This window comes from Cupressus sempervirens, chromosome 2, assembly GCF_028749045.1.
Source record: "Cupressus sempervirens isolate cs-2001-9-10 chromosome 2, ASM2874904v1, whole genome shotgun sequence".
Taxonomy (NCBI): domain Eukaryota; kingdom Viridiplantae; phylum Streptophyta; class Pinopsida; order Cupressales; family Cupressaceae; genus Cupressus; species Cupressus sempervirens.
In genome coordinates this window covers 623,785,917-623,808,051 of record NC_143119.1, presented here as the reverse complement: position 1 = coordinate 623,808,051, position 22,135 = coordinate 623,785,917, and the positions used below count along the sequence as shown (strand labels likewise).

At 36.6% G+C, this 22,135-nt stretch overlaps 1 protein-coding gene across 1 annotated transcript; it reads left to right on the top strand.

The window, feature by feature from the left end:
• The first annotated feature begins 1,104 nt into the window (after positions 1–1,104).
• Positions 1,105–22,097, top strand: LOC149574922 (protein THYLAKOID ASSEMBLY 8-like, chloroplastic). Its single transcript, XM_089814771.1, has 2 exons — positions 1,105–1,666; positions 21,576–22,097. Exons 1-2 carry the CDS (start codon positions 1,280–1,282, stop codon positions 21,963–21,965), a joined length of 777 nt encoding a protein of 258 aa, XP_089670897.1. The 5' UTR covers positions 1,105–1,279; the 3' UTR covers positions 21,966–22,097.
• The last annotated feature ends 38 nt before the right edge of the window (positions 22,098–22,135 follow it).

The window sequence follows — 22,135 nt, the reverse complement described above, 5'->3', positions numbered from 1 at the left end:
TGTCAAAAAGTAATCTTTCTCCTTTCTTTTTCTTATAGAACAAATAATAATTAAGTTAAATAATATTTTATAACTTTAAAAAATATAAAAAAAATTACAAACTATATAATATACTTTTATAAGTAAATTTTTTAAAAATTCTATCATTCAAATTAGTAGCATTATAAGATCCTAATGAATGAAATAGCTTCACTTAATAATTTGCTAGTATCCCTTAATAATTAAGGACATTCATACACATCTATTTTATGTCATCTCATATTCAAATATCCTCTCTCATCTTAAGGTGCCATTCTTAGAAGAGCATTTCTAATGAGTGCATTTAAAATTAGAATACACATATACATCTTAAGAACATTACAATGTCGAAGCTTGTTATTTTTAATAATTGAGACGATTGTAATAAATTGACCTAAGAAAACTTGTTCTAGTCCTCTAAAGACATTCACGAATATTGTCATTCTAAATAACAAAAAGACAAAAATAAATTCAATAAATTAGAATATACAATAAAAAAATTAACAATATCATATCACATGGTACAAAATAATTACAATATAAACAAGTGGAATTGATTACAAAAGCATAGAGTAGAAATAAATGAAAAATCAACCAATGGTTATCTCAAAATAAGAAGAAAATTTTAATATATTTTTCTATCAATTAATAGTTCAAATATAATATAAATATTATAATTTATATTTATTTAATATCTAAATTTTTGAAAATAAAAATTAATATTCTATTAACTAAACTTTATTTTATGGATGAGACCTTAGGTAATAATCTAGACTTTGGTTAATTACCTATAAACATAAATAAATAATTTTATATTAATACATAAAAAATAACATTTATAAGCAATATACTTATTTCATCATAGAAAATAAACTAATTTAAATATTTTTTCATAACATAAAACATATTATTGTGATTTTAATGAGTATGAGCAATAGACCTATCTAATCTTATATTTCATTATTAAAATAATAAAAATCATCGAATTTTAGAAATTTTCACCAAAATTACTCATTTTCAATTTTTATTAATTATTTACACCCTCAAACTTTTATATATATTTGCTTATATGCAATTAACTGCAATAGGCGTGGGGGGTTAATTTCTGGGACCAAATGCGAAAAATATCATCCAACATGAATATATAAAATCCCCCGGGATGCAAATATTGCGAGATCACAGTCCTCTGCTAAACAGCTAAAGATTTCAAGCTAAACATCAAAACCAAAATTGGCAAAGCGGATGAACTTCGGGTAGATCCATGGCCATGTCTAGAGGCAACCTTTGGAGGTTGTTGATGAATAGCGCACGAGCTGCATTCCGGCATGGAGTTGCAGCAGAAAATAATGCTCCGGGGCGTCTAAAGTCCGGCATCTTTACCGATATCACTTACTGGCCAAGTTTTGGCATAAATTCATTAAAAAGCAGGAGCATGTCCGATGGAAGGCCCAGAGGAGCGTTATGGAGGAGCAGAAAATTAATAAGTAAGGAAGCATTGTTTGTCGTTCAGGAGATTAAGAGAGTCAAACATGATGCTGCACTTCTCACCAGCTTTATGAAAACCCACGTTTCCAGACTGCTGAAAGTTGATCTTCTAGCTGTTTTGGTGGAGCTTGAGAGGCAGGGGGAGATCGTTTTAACGCTGAAGGTTAGTCTTCATGAATGCTTTTAATTCATTTAAAAATCCCATAGTTACTGGAAAAAAAAGTGCCATACATGGTTCAATAATTTGCCAGTTGTCTGAAGCTCCAGGACCTATGTTAAATTACTGAAACTTGGATCACATTGTGCAGCATTTACTTTTGTGGTCAGGTCTTTGATAGAGATGTTGAGTGAGTTTATTTGCTGGAGTAAAGTTTGTGGATGAAGATTGTGATTCAATTTTTATAATCAACGTTTTAGGTCACTTTTAGTGATCCATAATCTGGACTCCGGAGCATATTTTCCGCATCCCTTGTAGCACGGGGTGTCATGAGTGAGACTACGAGTCGCCTTCCTGTGATGGCCTGAACTGCACTTTATAAACCTCAGAAAATGCTCTAGCATATTAATGCTCGAAGGTTTGCCCATTAATTGTCACATCACACCCTTTATATATCTAGTAGGGTTATAAGCAGCCTTATTACAGTTGCGAGGAATTTTAAAATGGCATACGCTCCAACGAGTGCTTCTAGTTAACATTACACTTCATCCTCTTGCACAGCCAAGGTCGCGGTGTTACTAGAGCTGCTAAACCATTACGCTACAATGCCCTGGAAATAGGTTTATTTTAATATACTATTTATCAATTCATTTTGGGTTGATGAGGCTCAGTCTATTAGGATGACTGAATTCACAGATCCTCTATGGATCAGGTTGCCAGGGACCAGGCAATCCTGGTGGCCTGGGGATTACACCTATTAAGATGAGGAATTCTTTCAGCTTTGCAAGACTGTTTGCCCCAGCATCCAATGTATGGGATATTCACATTCTTTTCCATGAGCTGGAGATATTGACAGCTAGGTCATATAATACTTCTAGTTTGCAATTCTTGGGACAGGAAAATATAAGTAGGCCTGAATCCTGATAGTTAATGCAGCTTTACTCCTAGAGGAGGCACATTTTCAAATCCAGAGCAGGGTGGGGTTTTACGTTTTGCTAACGCAGGGGTTCTCATGTGCCAAGTTGGAGTCTTGGTTGGCAGTGACTTAAAACTTTCTATGCCTTTGGCATTGCCAATTTAATTTATGTACGGACTTATTTTGAAGTTTTTCTTTTAGCATCTCACTTATTTGTAACTAGCACATATTATTCTTGATAATAATTAGTGGGCACACAAATGACCTCTTTACAGGAGCTGCTTTCAGCCAGAAACCTGAGTTTTTGTTTCTGTCACCATTGTTGATTTTGACTGGTCTTTTGAATTATTGACTGGTCTTTTGAATTAGAGTATATCAACATATTGAAAGTCATTGAATTATGAATTTGACTTAGGACCTATTCCTGATCAATGAGAAGCTCTGCTACTGAGCTACTTGTGCATGTTATTGTGGGATACTCTCTATGTGTTTACACGAGAGGTTAGTTCTTATAACATGCCAACTTAATTGAAGTCTGAATTTACTATGTGGAATGCAGACAAGTGCATACTGCAACCTTGGGGAACAGAGAATTTAGTTTGCTTTCCACATAACTTCGGTTTATTTGCTTTCTTTGTAAATCTAGTCAGTTGCTTCTTGTGTAACTTTGACCATATTCTCAGTCAGTTGTAACTTTGACCATATTCCCTGTAAAACCTGTTTATCTAATCAAAAACTTTGACCATATTCTCAGTCAGTTGATGCTCACAAGGCTACAAATTTTGCTCTGTAATTCCTGGAGTCTATCCTTATTTAGGGGGAAAAGGGAGACACTTTAATAGGGTTGTAGATCTCTTCTTTTTCAGGCCACTAAGCCATTGAAATATGTATGAGGGGGGAATTTCCAAATTGTTAGGATAAACCACGGACAGAAATAAAAACTACATGCAAATATAACCAATAACAGAAAATAATAGAACACACAGAAATGAACACAAGGCACCAAGATTTAACGTGGTTCACCCAATCCCTGGGCTACGTCCACCAAACAGCAAGTCCGATCTTATTACAATCCAGTGATTACAACCTGATTACAATCCGTAATCCCTTACAGCTCAATACCGCCGCAAGAACCAATTTCGTATCGCAACATTATAAAAAATACCCAACCCTAAGCCCTTTTATACAAGTATTAAACCGCTTTAGGGTTATAACATATCGGCCATATGTCGGCCATAATATGTCGGCTACCATGTCGGCTACTGCCCAAATTTTTTTTTCCGAACCCCACTATTTATGAAGTATGTATAGTACTTTCCTGATCAGTCACCACAATCTAACAATCTCCCACTTGGGGACTAATCAGGCTCCACACTAAACAACAATCTCCCACTTGGAGACTGATCCTGTAGCAATACCACTACCACATGGGGCTCCCACTGGATCAAACCATCCTGGACTCTACTGTTCTTTTATTCATGTTCAATCTAAAAGACCAACCGAAGCTGAAGAGGAGTTCAGCTTCTCCCTTGTTACAACCTTTGTCAACATATCTGCTGGATTGTCAGTGGTATGTATCTTCTCCAGCTTTAACTGTCCATCCTCCAAAACTGACCGAATGAAATGGTACCGCAACTGTATGTGTTTGGTCTTAGAATGCAGAGCTGAATTCTTAGCAAGATGAATGGCACTCTGACTATCTGTGAACAATTAATTATCCTTCTGAGGATGTCCCAATTCTTCCAAGAAGAACTGAAGCCATATCATCTCTTTGGCTGCCTCTGTAGCAGCAACATACTCTGCCTCTGTAGTGGAGAGAGCATTAATCTTCTGTAACCTAGAAACCTAGCTCACGGCTGCCCCACCAACAGTAAAGACATAACCTGTAGTACTCCGCCTAGTATCAATATCCCCAGCCAAATCTGAGTCAACATAGCCCTGTAAATCAGTAGTAGAGCCCCCAAAGTGTAAACACTTATTGGATGTTCCTCTCAAATATCTGAGAATCCACTTGATAGCATTCCAATGCTCAAATCCTGGATGACTCATATACCTGTTAACGACTCCCACTGCATGTGCAATATCTGGCCTAGTGCATACCATAGCATACATCAAACTTCCTACAGCTGAAGTATAGGGTACCTTGGACATCTTATCCTCCTCTTCCTGTGTCTTGGGACACATCTCCTTAGTCAATTTCAAATGACCAGGTAAAGGTGTGCTGACAGCTTTAGCATTCTCCATAGAGAAACGTTGCAACACCTTCTCAACATAATCAGCTTGAGATAGCGTCAATGTTCTGTTCTTCCTATCTCTGCAAATCTTCATACCAAGGATTTGTTTTGCTGCCCCCAAATCCTTCATAGCAAATGCATGTGCTAATTGGCGTTTCAGCCCCTTAATATGATCCATGTTAGACCCAGCTACAAGCATATCATCAACATATAAACATAAAATAATGTAGCTATCATCATCCAACCTCTTAAAATAAGCACAGTAATCTGAATGACACCTATTATATCCATGCTCATGCATAAAACTGTCAAATTTTAGATACCATTGCCGAGGTGCTTGCTTCAAGCCATATAAACTTTTCTTCAATTTGCACACTAAGTTCTCCTTACCTTTGACCTCAAAACCCTGTGGCTGAGCCATATATATTTCTTCATCCAAATCACCATGAAGAAAGGCTGTTTTAACATCCATCTGCTCTAAATGCAAATCTTCAGTAGCCACAAGACTTAAAACAGTACGAATAGAAGTCATTTTAACAACAGGAGAAAATATCTCATCAAAATCAATTCCCTTTTTCTGTGCAAATCCTTTTACAACTAACTTGGCCTTAAATCTTTTCTTACCTCCTTCCTCTTCTTTCAACCTGTAAACCCATTAATTCTGTAAAGCCTTTTTACCTGCAGGCAACTTGCACAAATCCCATGTCTTATTTTTCAGCAAAGAGTCCATTTCATCTTTCATTGCAGACTCCCACTGAATCTTAGTATCCACCTGCACAGCTTCATCATAACTTTCAGGTTCACCAGCATCAGTAAGTAAAATAGAATACAAAGAGGGAGAAAACCTTTGTGGAGGTCTAATTTGCCTTGTGGATCGTCTAACATTCATTGGTGTGTGTGGTATTTGTTGTTGCAGTTGTTGCACATCATGAGGAATGGCTGGAACATCAGCTTTTGGAGTATCATCCAGCACTACATAATCATCTTCTTTCTTCTCATGTTGCTGCAACAGATCTTTGTACAACACTTTCTCATTGAATATGACATCCCGACTTCTAATAATTTTAAGATTTTCAAAATCCCAAAGCTTATAACCAAATTCATTAATGCCATATCCAACAAAGACACATTTCTTTGATTTAGCTTCTAGCTTGGTTCTATTTTCAGAGTCTATATGAGCAAAAGCTTCACAACCGAAGGTTTTGAAAAAAGAATAACTCACCTTCTTACCAGTCCATGCTTCCTCTGGAATACCACAGCCCAAAGGAGTAGAGGGACCTCTATTAATCAAATATACTGCAGTATTGACAGCCTCCGCCCACATGTGTAAGGGCAACCCAGCATGCAACCTCATGCTCCTTGCGCGCTCCATTATAGTCCTGTTCATGCGTTCAGCCACTCCATTTTCCTGTGGAGTCCTTGGAACAGTTTTTTGTCTACGAATACCATTAGTGGAGCAATAATCTTCAGATTCATGACTGCAATACTCACCACCATTATCAGATCTGAGACATTTTAATTTCTTACCAGTCTCATTTTCAACCAAGCATTTCCATTTCTTAAAAGTTTGAAATACATCAGATTTCTGTCTAAGGAAATAAACCCATACTTTTCTAGTTGCACCATCAATAAATGTAACATAATAATGAGAGCCACCAAGGGAAGATACCTGAGCCGGTCCCCATACATCTGTATGCACAAGCTCTAATTTCTCCATTTTGTTTTCCTTCCTTGTCTTTACAAAACTCACTCTCTTTTGTTTTCCATACACACAACTTTCACAGAAATCCATATTCACACATTTTAGACTTGGTAAAACTTTCCTTGAATGAAGTACTTTCATACCTTTCTCACTCATGTGCCCAAGTCTATTGTGCCACAGCGCTGTATCAGAATCTACAGCAGCTATTTGTTCTCCCTGCTCAACTGCAGTAATTGTTCTTGAACATTCATTTTTCTCTGAAACAATCAAAGTAGAAGGAACAATATGACCTGTACAAAGATATAAGGTGCCTACTTTCACACCTTTTGCTACTACAAGGGAACCTTTTGAAACCTTCCAATTTTTATCATTAAAAGTAACTACACAACCCTCATCACCGAGTTGCCCTGCTGAAATTAAATTCCTACTCAGCTTTGGAACATGTCTTACCTCATGTAGTAGCCAATGATTCCCATTCTGCAACTTAATCTTAATTTTTCCCTTTCCAACAATTTGACAGGGTTCATTATCCCCCAAATAAACAAGCCCAAAATCCCCTTGGACATAATCAATGAAATAACCTCTATGAGGTGTAGCATGAAATGAAGCACCAGAATCTAAAACCCATGAATCATCAACACTCTCTAAAGACAGAAGCAAAGCATCCTCTTCGGATTTGTTACTTACCACATTTGCCTCCTTGTCTCCATCTGATTTATCTCCTTCATTTTTCTTTCGATTCCAGCAATCTTTCTTTTTGTGCCCTGGTTTCCCACAGTACCAGCAATCATTTGGTCCTCTCGATTGAGACCTCCTCCCCTTTGACTTTCCTCTTGATTTCCCATGATTTCCAGAGTTACTTCCTCTTTCAGTCGTTCTGCCGCTGCTTTGTGCATTTAAAGCACTTCCTGATGTAGATCCACCTGAGGATTTTCTACGAGTTTCCTCACTTAAAATAACACCGATCACATCATCATATTTTAGGGTACTAGATCTAGGAACAGAATTACTCACCGCCATTACCAAGCCATTCCAGCTTTCAGGCAAAGAACACAAAATCAAGAGAGCCCTAATTTCTTCATCAAAATTGATACCCACAGAAGATAATTGACTAGTAATAGTATTAAACTCATTTAAATGATCTGCAACAGATCCACCTTCTGCCATTTTCATATTAAATAAACGCTTCATGAGAAATACCTTATTTGAAGTGGAGGGCTTTTCATACAGTGTCGCTAGGGTTTTCATCAAATCTTTTGTCGTCTTTGCTTTTGTAATATTAAATGCCACCGATGGTGCCAAGCATAACCGAATGCTTCCGAGTGCCTTTCTATCCAAAAGATCCCATTCAGCCTCTGACATAGTTCCCTGATTCTTGGCTTTTCCTTCCAACGGCTTCCATAAATCCTTCTGATATAAATAGTCTTCCATTTGCATCTTCCATAACTGGAAGTTCTGCCCATTAAACCTGTCAACCCTCAACTTACCCTCATCTGCCATCGCTCCCACTCAACTGTGAGACTCCCACTTAACCGTGAGACTTTCCTGCAGAGGATAATTGAAAGACAACCTTGCTCTGATACCACTTGTTAGGATAAACCACGGACAGAAATAAAAACTACATGCAAATATAACCAATAACAGAAAATAATAGAACACACAGAAATGAACACAAGGCACCAAGATTTAACGTGGTTCACCCAATCCTTGGGCTACGTCCACCAAACAGCAAGTTCGATCTTATTACAATCCAGTGATTATAACTTGATTACAATCCGTAATCTCTTACAGCTCAATACCGCCACAAGAACCAATTTCGTATCGCAACATTATAAAAAATACCCAACCCTAAGCCCTTTTATACAAGTATTAAACCACTTTAGGGTTGTAACATGTCGGCCATAATATGTCGGCTACTGCCCAAAATTTTTTTCCGGGGCGATGCCCCGAACCCCACTATTTATGAAGTATGTATAGTACTTTCCTGATCAATCACCACAATCTAACACAAATATGATTCCACTTATGATTCCAAATTAGATTAGCTAGAACCCAAAGGAAGAGGGGTGCCAATACTAAATTCAGATTATAAAGAAGAATGCAATTCAATGAAATGTACTCTTTGGCCCTTAATAGGATAATGTGAATGTGAACCTGAACCAATTGCTTAAATATGTAAATCTAAATGTTGTGTGTACACAATTAGCCCAATTAAGATATAGATCTAGGGTAAAGATATGAAAGGAAATAAAAAATGATAGACACACCTTGAAATGCATAGAGGAAGATATATTTGAACTCCAAAAGTTGTGGATCTGAACTATTTTTTGAATATCTGACCACGGATCTTGGAATCAAACGATGAAAGGAACAAAACCCAAAAATCTCCCTGCAACAGGATGCTAAAGGTCTAGGTCGATTTGGAAGGGCGCCCTACAACTAGGTTGACGTGGTCCGACGACTTGCAACAAACTTCTCTAGGAAGCTTCCAAAAAGTAGGCTCTAGATCTGTAAGCTTCGACTGGTATCCTGTAGATAAACACAAAAAATAAGGGTTTTGTGGGTGGGTTTGATGAGGGCTTGCCTTGGTCAAGCCCTAGGTTAAGGAATCAACCGTAAATGAAATAGAAATGATAAGGGAAATACTTGCCAATAGGAGATTTGAATAATATCAAATGAAAGATACAATTACCTTGGAAGATGTAATTGACTTTGATACGTGATTACGTAAGTGTAATAGCCTTGACTCAAAGAAACCATAAGGAAATCAAAGAACCCAAAACCTCATGTATAGAAATGTATGTGACATGCCATGAATGAATAATAAAAGAACTTGAGTGGAATGATGGATCTTCTCCTTATAGCCATACTCCACTACCACCTTGAAGGAAGAAGTTAGATGCAAGAAGGAGATGCTTTGACTTGAATGCTTAAAGATGCTTGAAGAAGAATGCATTGATTACTTGCTTGCTTGAGATGAGATAACTTGAAAACTTGAGATATGAAAATGAAGCCCCCAAGCCTCCTTTTATACTATTTTCTGGGCGGGAAAACAACTCAGGCCGACAAGGGAGTTAATTAAACTAATTGGTAAATTTGAGGACTTTCGAGCCCTGAACCCCGTAACCACCAAGGATTAGGTCGAATTAGTCCTAGACTAGGTTGACCTAGTCCCAAAGGAGAGGACAGAAAGGCCACAAAAAGCTCTAGAAAGAGGTATAGGTGAGATTGAAAGATAATGAGTTGATGAGGAGATATAGTCAAAAGGGTAACAAAATGAAACCTAAAGGACCAAGTTAGAAAGTGAGAGATGAAGAAGAAGAGTGACATGAAAGGGGAGAGGAGAAAAAGAGACCGAAACCACACTAAGGAGGGATAAAAGGTCTCAAAATGAAGTGCATCCATTTTAAGACGATACATTTAGCCCTCACTTTAGCAAGAGTACGAGGCAAATTATACTCTTGGTAAAGGGGGCTTAAGGACATAAGCCCCCAAACCTAGGATCCTAACTCCATTTCCATGCATAAGAGCACAAAAAAAGAGCAAAAGATAGCCAAAGAAAACAAAGTGAAAAAGATACAAAAGGGATTAGTGCTAAAGCCCAAATCAATTAGCGAAAGAGACCTTAGCTAAGAAAACGTCTCGCTCACTAATATCATATTTGAAAGGCTATTACAAAACATAAGAGATCATATAGGAAAGGCAAGAGCACCACAAAGGACTGTGTTCCTCATGATTGTGTCCCACCAACATGAAAGCAAAGAGAGAGAGAGAGAGAGAGAGAGAGAGAGAGAGAGAGAGTGATTATCTAGTCCAGTAAGGTTTGTGTCCTAGACTGTGAATCACAAAGAGGAAGGATTGAATGGTCTAATAGGTTTGTGCCTGATAGTCAATCTTGAAAAACAAAAAGCAAAAACCAGGATTGAATGGTCTAGCGGATTTGTGTACCCGGTAGTCAATCTTGGGTGTCTGTCGGCAGCTTATGCATGCATGTGTGTGTATGTGTCCACCCGTAGATTGATTTCTTGGTATCACTGCAAAGTGTAAATGTGTGTGCGTTAGCCTAAGAGGGATTTAGGAAAACAACAAAAAAGGTGCATTTCCGTGGGATGGAGAAGAATCACTAATACACGTAGAGGATTTAGTAAAAACAAAAAGATGTGTTTCCTTGTGATGGAGAGATGTCACTTATACCTGTGGAGGATTTAGCAAATGTACATGAGTTACTCATATGTATGAGATTTAGCATATGTGCTTGTGTGTGCAAAAGAGACATGAAGCCACAATGCATAGATTTGAGGATGACCTAGAAATCATACCCAACAGACAAGGCTAAAGTACTCCAAGCTATACTTAGAATCCCTATTTGCACTTCATGAAAACTATGTAAAAAGAGGGCGTATATATGCCCCCATCCTTAAGGTGACAATGAAGCCATAAACATCGTAAGGAAGAGAATCAAGGTAACTACTTCTATCAACAAGGACTTATCCTCTATCAACAATGTATACCATAAACTTAGCAAAGAGAACTAGCTCTTATAAGCTAAGAATATAGATAGATTATGAAAGGACATGATACAAAATGAGAAGAGACCCTTGAAAGGAAGAGATCTTATGTACAAGACATCTACCTTCCAGAGGAGTGTTGTGAACAAAGATACAACTTCCAAGAAGAACAAGGATGTACCTATTTTAGCTCCCTATGTAGGTGAAATAGGGATCCTTGGAAGAAGGATGGCAAAATTCAAAGCACATAGTAAGGGTAAATGCTAACTATGAACATAAGTTTGCAAATAAATTAGAGGCGATGATCAAGGACATGCACCTCTTGTAGAAGGAGTCATGATCAAAGCACCATTCCTTCTAAGAAAAGAATGTCACATAATAAAAAAATGCTACCGTACTAAGGAAAGTTGATCCTTAGACAGATAGAGAAAAAGAAAAAGACCTTGCCCCCCAAGCGTGAGACAAGAAAGAGAGTCTGTGGTAAGATTAGACCATAATATCTCATGAGATATAAAGATGTAGGCACAAACCAATAGTTATGCACAAATCATCTAATATTAACAAGAAATATTATAGAATAATATCATACCATAGAAGAATGGAACAAGACATCATCATACGATAACATACTTTAAACATCATAAAATGCTGAGAGAAGATATCACATACAATGTAAGCTATAGATGATTATCAAATGAGAAACATTAGAATCCAAGATATCAAAAATACATATGTTAGGCGAAAGACACATGATTCTAAATGTAACAAAAGATTTTCATAAACAAAGATAAAATGTACCATAAAATAATACAATCTATAGAGGAATAAGTGAAAAGATAGAGGAGAAGCATGCTATACTTATAATAAGAGATAACATGAAGAAAGAAGACAACAACATCCATCTAAGTGAGATCCTTATAATATGCATAATACGGCCAACTAAAGTAAACATATTAAAGAATACACACCTAAAAAGGATAAAAAGGCTAAGGGATATAACATAAGAGGCTATACCAATACCAAATATACACTTTTCAAGAAAGGATATCTAGGTATCAAATAACCAAAATAGATCCCAAGAAAGGATGATCCTTGCCCCCTAGTGAAGGTGAGCAAGGAAAAAGAGGCCTATTGTACCACTCTTAAACATATTATGCAAAATAACATGGAGTGGCGACAATAGGGGTTAGAAATGCTAAGTATTTTTGTGAAAGAGAGTAAATATCATGTGTATAAGAAAGTTTACCACCTTCAATGTTACCATGAATATAGACAATAAATTCTATAGAATCATGAAGATAATGTTCATTAGTGCAGTAAAAAGGACATTTAAATATAGCAACAACATTCGAAATCAATGGTTATATTGTAAGGTAGGAGCTTGCAAAAGGTGATGATAAACCCTTAAGGCTAAAGCTTAACTAGTATCAATAGGAGAAAGGCGTGGAACTGGAAAAAGAAGATGTGAAGGAGGTCAAGGTAGAGGGAAGAAGAAGAAGGATCACTAGAAGAAGGAATATGACCCGACCTTGCTTATGATGTTGTGTAGGAGGGTCAATCGTGTTCTTAATACCATGTTCATTAATACCAAGACCTAAACCCTTATAACCTTGTCGAGTGAGAATGTTATAACTCGTAGTATAGGTACGCGGAGGGTAGAAGGATAAAATGTAGTATTAGAAGAAGTATGAGCAAATGTAGTATAAGGAGGAATTATAGAAGCAGTAATGTGAAGAGAAGTAGAAGTAGGAGGAGGTGATAGAGGAGATGGCTCATTTAAAATTTAAGAAATATCAGGATTATGAACCATACCTTGAATGTTTTGAAATGTAGGAGTTTCATCATTAGGAAGAGGATTAGGATTAGGATTAGGATTAGGATTGGGAGGATCACTAATGAAATCATGAATGCCATCTAAAAGGTAAATGAGAAAGCTGCATAAAAGTCTAATGAGATTCTTGAAATATGCTCTATCCGGAAACCTTGTGTTAGTTAAGTGTAAAAGAGCAAATCCAAGAAAAGCATGTAAAGACATGAATAACATAAAGTGATAGAAACTTGCATAAACATCATAAGTGTGATAAAGATAAGAAAAAAAGGTAGTTACCATAAAAATCATTAGAGACCAAAATAGTGCCATGTTTAAAATCCCAAAAAGGTTTATCATAAAAGGAAGTAAATGCTTAATGGAAATAAGAAAGATCTAACTCCAAGAAAGAGGGTAAGAAGGTCGGGTCCACCAAAAGAAGATAAATGCCCAAAACAATCTAACACCAAAAGGAAGGGGGGGACTCATTGGCTTCATCGCAAGAAGGTAAACACCCAATAAAATGAAAAGGAGCGATCTAACACCACAAAAGAAAGAGTTGATGATGTTAGGTTCACCAGAATGTTTAGGGGGAAAAGGGAGACACTTCAATAAGTTTGTAGATCTCTGCTTTTCGAGGGCACTAAGCCATTGAAATATGTATGAAAGGGAAAGAGGGGGATTTCCAAATATGATTCCACTTATGATCCAAATTAGATTAGCTAGAACCCAAAGGAAGAAGGGTGCCAACACTAAATTCAGATTATAAAGAATAATGCAATACAAGGAAACGTACTCTTTGGCCTTTAATAGGATAATGCAAATGTGAAATCGAACCAATTGCTTAAATAATGTAAATCTAGATGCTATGCATATACAATTAGCGCAATTAAAATATAGATCTAGGGTAAAGATATGAAAAGAAATAAAATATGAAAGAATCGCCTTAAAATTTGTAGAGGAAGATGTATTTGAACTCCAAAAGTTGCGGATCTGAATCATTTTCAGAATATCTGACCGCCAATCTCATAATAAAATAATGCAAGGAACAAAACCAAAAAATCTCCCTCCAAAAGGACACTGAAGGTCTAGGTCGACTTGGAAGGGCGCCCTACAACTAGGTTAACGTAGTTCGGTGATTTGCAACCAACTTCTCCAAAAAGCTCCCGAAGAGTAGGTTCCAGATCTGTAAGCTCCAACTAGTATCTTGCAGATAAACATAGAAAAGAAGGTTTTGTGGTTGGGGTTTGATGAGGGCTTGCCTTGGTCAAGCGCTAGGTTAAGGAATTAACCGTAAATGAAATATAACTGATAAGGGAAATGCTTGCATGTAGGAGATTTGAATAATATGAAATGAAAGATACAATTACCTTCGAAGATGTAATTGACTTTGACATGTGATCAAGTATGTAATTGTAATAGCCTTGACAAAAAGAAACCATAAGGAAATCAAGGAAGCCAAAACCTCATATATAGAAATGTATGTGACATGCCATGAATGAATAATAGACGAGCTTGAATGGAATGATGGATCTTCTCCTTAGAGCCAAACTCCACTACCACCTTGAGTGAAGAAGCTTGATGCAAGAATGAGATGCTTAGACTTGAATGCTTGAAGATGCTTGAAGAAGATGCCTTGATTACTTGCTTGCTTGAGGTGAGGCAACTTGAGAACATGAGATAAGAAAATGAAGCCCCAAGCCTCGTTTTATAGTAGTTTTCAGGCGAGAAAACAACTCAGGCTGACAGGGGAGTTAATTAAACTAATTGGTCAAGACCAGGTCAACCCGAGTCGACCTAGTTCCAGAGGACATGATAGAAAGGCCACAGAAAACTCTAGACGGAGGTGCAGGTGAGACTGAAAGATAATGAGTTGATTAGGAGATATGGTAAAAAAGGTAGCAAAGAGACACCTTAAAGACCATGTTGAAAAGTGAGAGATGAAGAAGAAGAGTGAAATGAAAGGGGAGAGGAGAAAAAGAAACTGAAACCACACTAAGGAGGGCTAAAAGGTCTCAAAATGAATTGCGTTCATTGTAAGATGGTACAGTCCTTAATGTTACAAATGATCAAAGTCACCATAAGAAGTCTGAAATATTCCAAGTTAACATATAGAAAACCATATAAGAAGTTAATTTGTAATTTTGTCTAATAAGAAGACATTGTTTGTTCTCCTTTCACATGCTTTTTTACCATGTGCTTAAGTTCAAGGGCTTTTCTTTTCCCATATTTTCTAGGTGCACTTGGAGACAAACATGTTTAGTTCCTTTCTTGGGATCTTAGTAAGGAGTCCATTCCCTAGGGATGATAAATGAATGCCTTTTGTCCTGCTTCACCATGGCAACATTATCATGCAGAGTTTGGCCTAGTATTTTCTAGGTGGTCTTTGAACCCAGGTCTTAACTATAGTCTGTGGCAATTAATGTGCCCTAGCACTCATGCAGACTCTCTTTCCTATTATTCATTTCCTTATATCAGCAAGAGCTTTCTTAGCTCTGCATGTTTGGCCTTAATTATAATGTTAGTTCTTTCCACTTAAGTTACTGGTTTGGCCCCTGCAGAGCCTAGGTCCTGATTTGGTCCAGCCCAGTTCAGTTCACCCGTGAGTTCAGGTAGGGTCCTAGTAATCCCCTGCAGGTCCATATCAGGTGGGCCCAGGATGAATTTGACAGGTACTTGCACCAAATTGCTGATTTTGTCCCCCTTTACCTTTTTCTCCTAGAGAGCACAATTTGACTCCCAAACCCTAATAAATGGCATAGAAAAGATCCAAAAGGCAACAGCAAACTCTTTTTTCACATTGTGAATGAAAAACAAAGATATTATCCTCCATCGCTGAACTATATCTTATTGGGTTATTTAATATTCCAATCTGGTTGCTGTGCTTGTAAAATCCTTTTCTAAACCTTACTTTTGCCTTAAATAGGTTTCTCTTGAAACCTGTCGCACACTGCCAAACCTGTCTCATTGCTGGTAAACATCCCTAGAAACAGGCCTTGTTAAACCTGTTGTTGCCGGTAAATTATACCACAAAAATAAGCAATAATGTCTCATGCAAACATTACTGTATATCATTATAGTAAATGCAAATTAGATGAAATCTGACTTTTGAATAAAATCAGATCGCTGGTAGGTAGGAGATCAAATTAAACCTTAACTGCCCAACCATTATTTTTTGATATTACTAAATATCACCACAAACAAGTAATGTTTTCAGACGAATGCAAACCTTCATGGAAAAAAGGAATGTTGGAAAATGCAGTTATATAAGCATTGAGTTTAGTTTTGTTCACTGTTAGGTATCCTACTTTGTATAATTAGTCGATAGGATATGTCACATGTAATAGTCCAAATATCATATTTCCAGCGGTTAGGTGTATTTTTTGTATGTGCAAAATACATTGAAGATAGTACCTAAATATCTATGTCAAATGTCCCTTCAAATCAAATAACTCATAAAAATTATCGCATGCGCTTGAATTGCAATAAATCTTCTCTTAATGCATTAAGTGTAGCTGGTAAATGCTTTTATCTACTATACTGTAGATCACTGCCCTATGTGTCAACAAATAGAATCAATACCATGAGGAAAAATACAAAACCTGTAGCAGACCCCTCAAAGCAGAGTACCCAAAGGAGATACCAGTGAAAAGAATTTGAAGAATCCACAGTACTTTCCTGTAAATTTTGCCCATCTTTTCTCATGTATATATATAGATATAGGAAAAGAATCATTCTCTACACAGAAAGCTTTGATTTTTTGACCTGATAGATTGACTTTATGATTGGAACTCATTATCTTCTTTTCATATTATCTAAATCGAACTGTGTCTCCCAGCAAGCATCCAGAACTTTATCCCAAATTGTTAATCGTATTTGCTACAACCCGTGTGAAAAAAATGAAATTGTAGATGGGCTACTCAGATCCAACACTGTGCAGCCATTTTAGAACAAGAAGCATTTTCACATCTGCATTCTATCTTGTGTCGTGCTCCATTTAAGGAAGCCTTACATATGATAGATTTGCTTGTGTGAAAGCTCCACAAATGGTTGTGTAAGTGTGTCTATAACATCAGCAACACAAAATAAAACTCAAGGATAGCTCTTCAAAGAGCAGAGGTAGCTACTCACTATACAGAAGCATTTTCCAGATGTTTTAAAGCTTATCAGCATATCTCTGCATCCCCTCTGTGCAACTGCTACTATTGAAAATAGATAACAAAAATGACTTAGAATCAATTGAAAAACAACACATGATAATTTGATCAACTACATAAGCACTTCATTCAAATCAGGTCAAGTGACTTACACAAAGATTCTGCACGATTTTCACTGTTGAGAATGTTGATGGGAAAAAATGATCACAGGTGGCTAGATGAATATTATGACCTAACCAAAGAAGAAATATTCTTATAATGAAATGAATCAAGACTGCTTTCCTATAACTACTGCTCCAGTCCATAAATGCCTATGCATAAACAGGTAGCATTAATAAAATGTATAATATATGTCTGAAATAGTTATTGATAAGATACAATCCATAAGTAGGAGACATTTTTCCACAACAAGTCAAATTGTGATATTGCTATCAAGGTTTAACTGTGTGATTTTTGAGTCAAAGTCATTGACCCATATTTCATGACTAGTGGTTCACCGCAACCATCTCTCATGAGAATGAATGGAACACTTACCACTCATTGGATCTAGGTGATGCTCATAGAGGTGAAGCACCGAGACTTCTTGGGAGGTCACTCATCCCAATACTACTCCAGCTTGAGCTACGGAATTTCCTCCATGGTTAAACCCACTCTACTTGCAACCCCATTTGCAAAACCTTCACCAAGTGTTGTGCCTTATGAACCATTCATTAGAAAGCCCCTTAAGCTCATCAATTGATAAGTAGGAGTTATTTTTCCACAATAAGTCAAATTGTGATATTGCTATCAGGATTTAATTGTGTGATTTTTGAGCCAAACTCATTGACCCATATTTCATGAGTATTGATTCACTGAACCCATCTCTCATGAGAATGAATGGAACACTTCACACTCATTGGATCTAGGTGATGCTCATAGAGGTGAAACACTGGGACTTCTCGGGAGGTCACCCATCCTAGTACTACTCCAGCTTGAGCGCCTTATTTACCAAGTTTCCTCCATGGTTAAACCCACTCTGCTTGGAACCCCATTTGCAAAACCTTCACCAAGTGTTGTTACTTATGAACCATTCATTAGAAATCCCCTTAAGCTCATCAATTGATAAGTAGGAGATATTTTTCCACAGCAAGTCAAATTGTGATATTGCTATTAGGATTTAATTGTGATTTGTGATTTTTGATTTAACATGGGTCAATGAGTATTACTCAAAATCACACAGTTAAATCCTGAGAGCAATATCACAATTTGACTTGTTGTGGAAATTATCTCCTACTTATCAATGTGATTTTTGAGTTAAACTCATTGACCCATATCTCATGAGTAGTGGTTAATGCGAATGAATGGAACACTTAGCACTCATTGGATCTAGGTGATGCTCACAAAGGTGGTGGTGATGCTCACAAAGGTGAAGCACCAAGACTTCCCGGGAGGTCACCCATCCCAATATTACTCTAGCTCGAGCGCGTTTAGCTATGGAGTTTCCCCATGGTTAAAACCACTCTGCTTGCAACCCCATTTGCAAAACCTTCACCGAGTGTTGCGCCTTATGAACCATTCATTAGAAGGCCCCTTAAGTTCAACAATTGATAAGTAGGAGATGTTTTTCCACAAGAAGTCAAATTGTGATATTACTATTAGGATTTAACAGTGTGATTTTTGAGTCAAACTCATTGACCCTTATTTCATGAGTAGTTGTTCGTTGAACCCATCTCTCATGAGAATGAATGGAACACTTAGCACTCATTGATCTAGGTGATGCTCACAAAGGTGAGGCACTGAGACTTCTTGGGAGGTCACCCATCCCAATACTACTGCAGCTCAAGCACACTTAACTATGGAGTTTCCTCTATGGTTAAAACCACTCTGCTTTCAACACCATTTACATAACCTTCACCAAGTATTGTGCCTTATGAACCATTCATTAGAAAGCCCCGCAAGCTCATCAATTGATGAGTAGGAGATATTTTTCCACAACAAGTCAAATTTTGATATTGCAAGCTTTGATCTTTTGATCTGATATATTGATTTTAAGATTGGAACTCGTTATCTTCTTTTCATATTATCTAAATTGAACCATGTCTCCCAGCAAGCATCCAGAACTTTATCCGAAATTGTTAATCATATTTGCTACAACCTGTGTAAAAAAAATTGAAATTGTAGATGGGCTATGCAGATCCAACACTCTGGCCACCATTTTAGAACAAGAAGCATTTTCATTTCTGCATTCTATCTTGTGTCGTGCTCCATTAAAAGGAAGTCTTACATATGATAAATTTGCTTGTGTGAAAGCTCCACAAATGGTTGGGTAGGTGGGTCTATGACATCAAGAACACAAAATAAAACTCAAGGATAGCTCTTCAAAGAGCAGAGGTAGCTACTCAATATACGGAAGCATTTTCCAAATGTTTTTAACTTTAGCAGCATTTCCCTGCATCCCCTCTGCGTAACTGACTATTGAAAAATAGATAACAAAAATGACTTAGAATCAATTGAAAAACAACACACGATAATCTGATCAACTACATAAGATCTTCATTCAAATCAGGTGAAGTGACTTACACAAAGATTCTGCACGATTTTGTTCTTCTGTTGAGAATGTTGACAGGACAAAATGACCACAGGTTGCTAGATGAATATTATGACCCAAACAAAGAAGAAATATTTTTATAATGAAATGAACCAAGACTGTTCTTCTGCAACTGCTGCTCCAGTCCATAAATGCCTATTCATAAACAGTTAGCATTTATAAAATGTGTAATATATGTCCAAAACGGTGATTGATAAGATACAATCCATAAGTAGGAAATACTTTTCCACAGCAAGTCAAATTGTGATATTGCTATCAGGATTTAACTCTGTGATTTTTGAGTCAAACTCTTTGACCCATATTTCATGAGTAGTGGTTCACTGAACCCATCTCTTATGAGAATGATTGGAACACTTAGCACTCATTGGATATAGGTGACGCTTACAGAGGTGAAGCACCGAGACTTCCTGGGAGGTCACCCATCCTAGTACTACTACAGCTTGAGTGTGCTTAACTACAAAGTTTCCTGATAGCAATATCACCATTTTAATTTTTTAAATTCTTAACCCTTCCATTTTGTCACAATAGCTTGCTAGTTCATCTACACTTGTGAGGAATTGGATCACACACTCTTGGATCTGCTTAGTAAAGTGCAATCGGCTACACTGAAAAGAGGAAAAGGACTTGGTTTACGTGCATTCAAACTTACTGCTCCTTAAACAAAGTGGCTAAGAGAGGACACAAGGAACTGAGATAATGAGCCATAACATATTGACTTGGATCTTCCACTTCCCACTTTGTTGCACTTGATGTTGATGATGACTATGGGCAAACTAGTGGGCATTGGAGTGCTAGTGCCAATGCCAATGCTAGTGGAGCCCTATATGTGGTTCTTCTAATTTACCACCACCTATATCATCTAATATAGATGGTGATGATGATATTTTGTAAGTCCCATATTAAAAAAAAAAATGATGACTCATTGTTGACAATTGACATTATTATTATTATTTAATTTTAATATATCATAATATTTGAGTTTCACTAATATATCATTAGTATTTTGAACTGAAATACTGCTGCAAGTATGCATATTTTTTATTTTATATGTTTTTGTATTGACGAACTCAACACCAAATTCTTTTTGATAAACTCCTCAAACCGGACCTATGAACCTGAACCCAAACCACTACGAAGGCCAGTAACTTATCTTTTCAGTAAACAATCTTTGAGAAATTACTTCTTTATGTTATTGCCCCATCATGAGCATTGTTTGCTCTTGCAGGTTCATGCATACATTGTAGGAGTATCTTGCCTTTGTTTAACATGTTGCAATTAATTTCTGTTATAATCTATTATTGCCTTAACATCTTCAGATTTTTATATTTTTCAATTGTTTATTCTTATTATTGATATTCGTGTATTATTGTAAGTCCCATATGATTGTTTTATAAATGATGACTCATTGCTGACAATTGATATTATTATTATTTGATTTTAATATAATCATGACATTTGAGTTTGACTAATATATCAGTAGTATTTTGAAGTTAAATAGTGCTGCAAATATGTATACTTTTTGTTTTCATATGTTCTTGTATTGATGAATTCAATGCCAAATTCTTTTTGATAAACTCCACAAACTGAACCTTTGAACCTGAACCAAAACCACTACCAGGGCCAGTAACTTAGCTTTTCAGTAAATGATCTTTGTGAAATGATCTCTTTATGTTATGGCTTCATCTTGAACATTGTTTTCTCTTGCTGGTTTATGCATACATTGTAGAAGTATCTTGCCTTTGTTTGACATGTTGCACTTACTTTCTGATATAATCTATTATTTTCTGAACTTCTTCAGCTTTTTATTTTTCCATCGTTTAGTCTTATTATTGATATTCGTGTATTATACAATGCCCTATTTATATAGCTTTTTAATGTTTAACTGCTCAGAGTCTTATGGGCATTATGTGTTTGTTAATTGTAAAATGGGTTTATAGTATCATTTATGCTTTGCATCAACAGCATGTGATGTTTGTAGATTGATGTCAGTGCTCAATTTTGCAGATATTTAATGTTATTAAAAAGGAGCCTTGGTACAAGCCAGATGTTTTTCTTTTCAAAGATATGATTATTGTATTGGCAAAACATAAAAAGATGGAAGAGGCAATGCAAGTTTGGAAAGACATGAGGAGTGAAAAACTAGAACCTGATATGGTGACATACACTGAAGTTATAAGGGGTTTCTTACAATACGGGTCACCTTCAGATGCAATGAACATTTATGAGGAAATGAAAAAGTCTCCTCATCCGCCTGAGGAGCTACCTTATAGGGTGCTACTAAAGGGTCTTTTTCCAAATCCTTTACTAAGAAATAAAGTGAAACAGGATTTTGAAGAAACATTTCCGGAGAGACATGTATATGACCCTCCTGAAGAACTATTTGGAATGCATTAGAGTTCTGGTTTTCTGTTTGGTCATATCTAATAGTAATGTTCCTAATGTACTTGTTTTAGTGATCTATGTCCAAATTATGGTTAAAAAGTATTGCTAACAATGGATTTAAAGTAGCTATTGGCATTGGTTGTACTTGTGATTATCATCATGGCTTGGTGCATTTTGCGGGC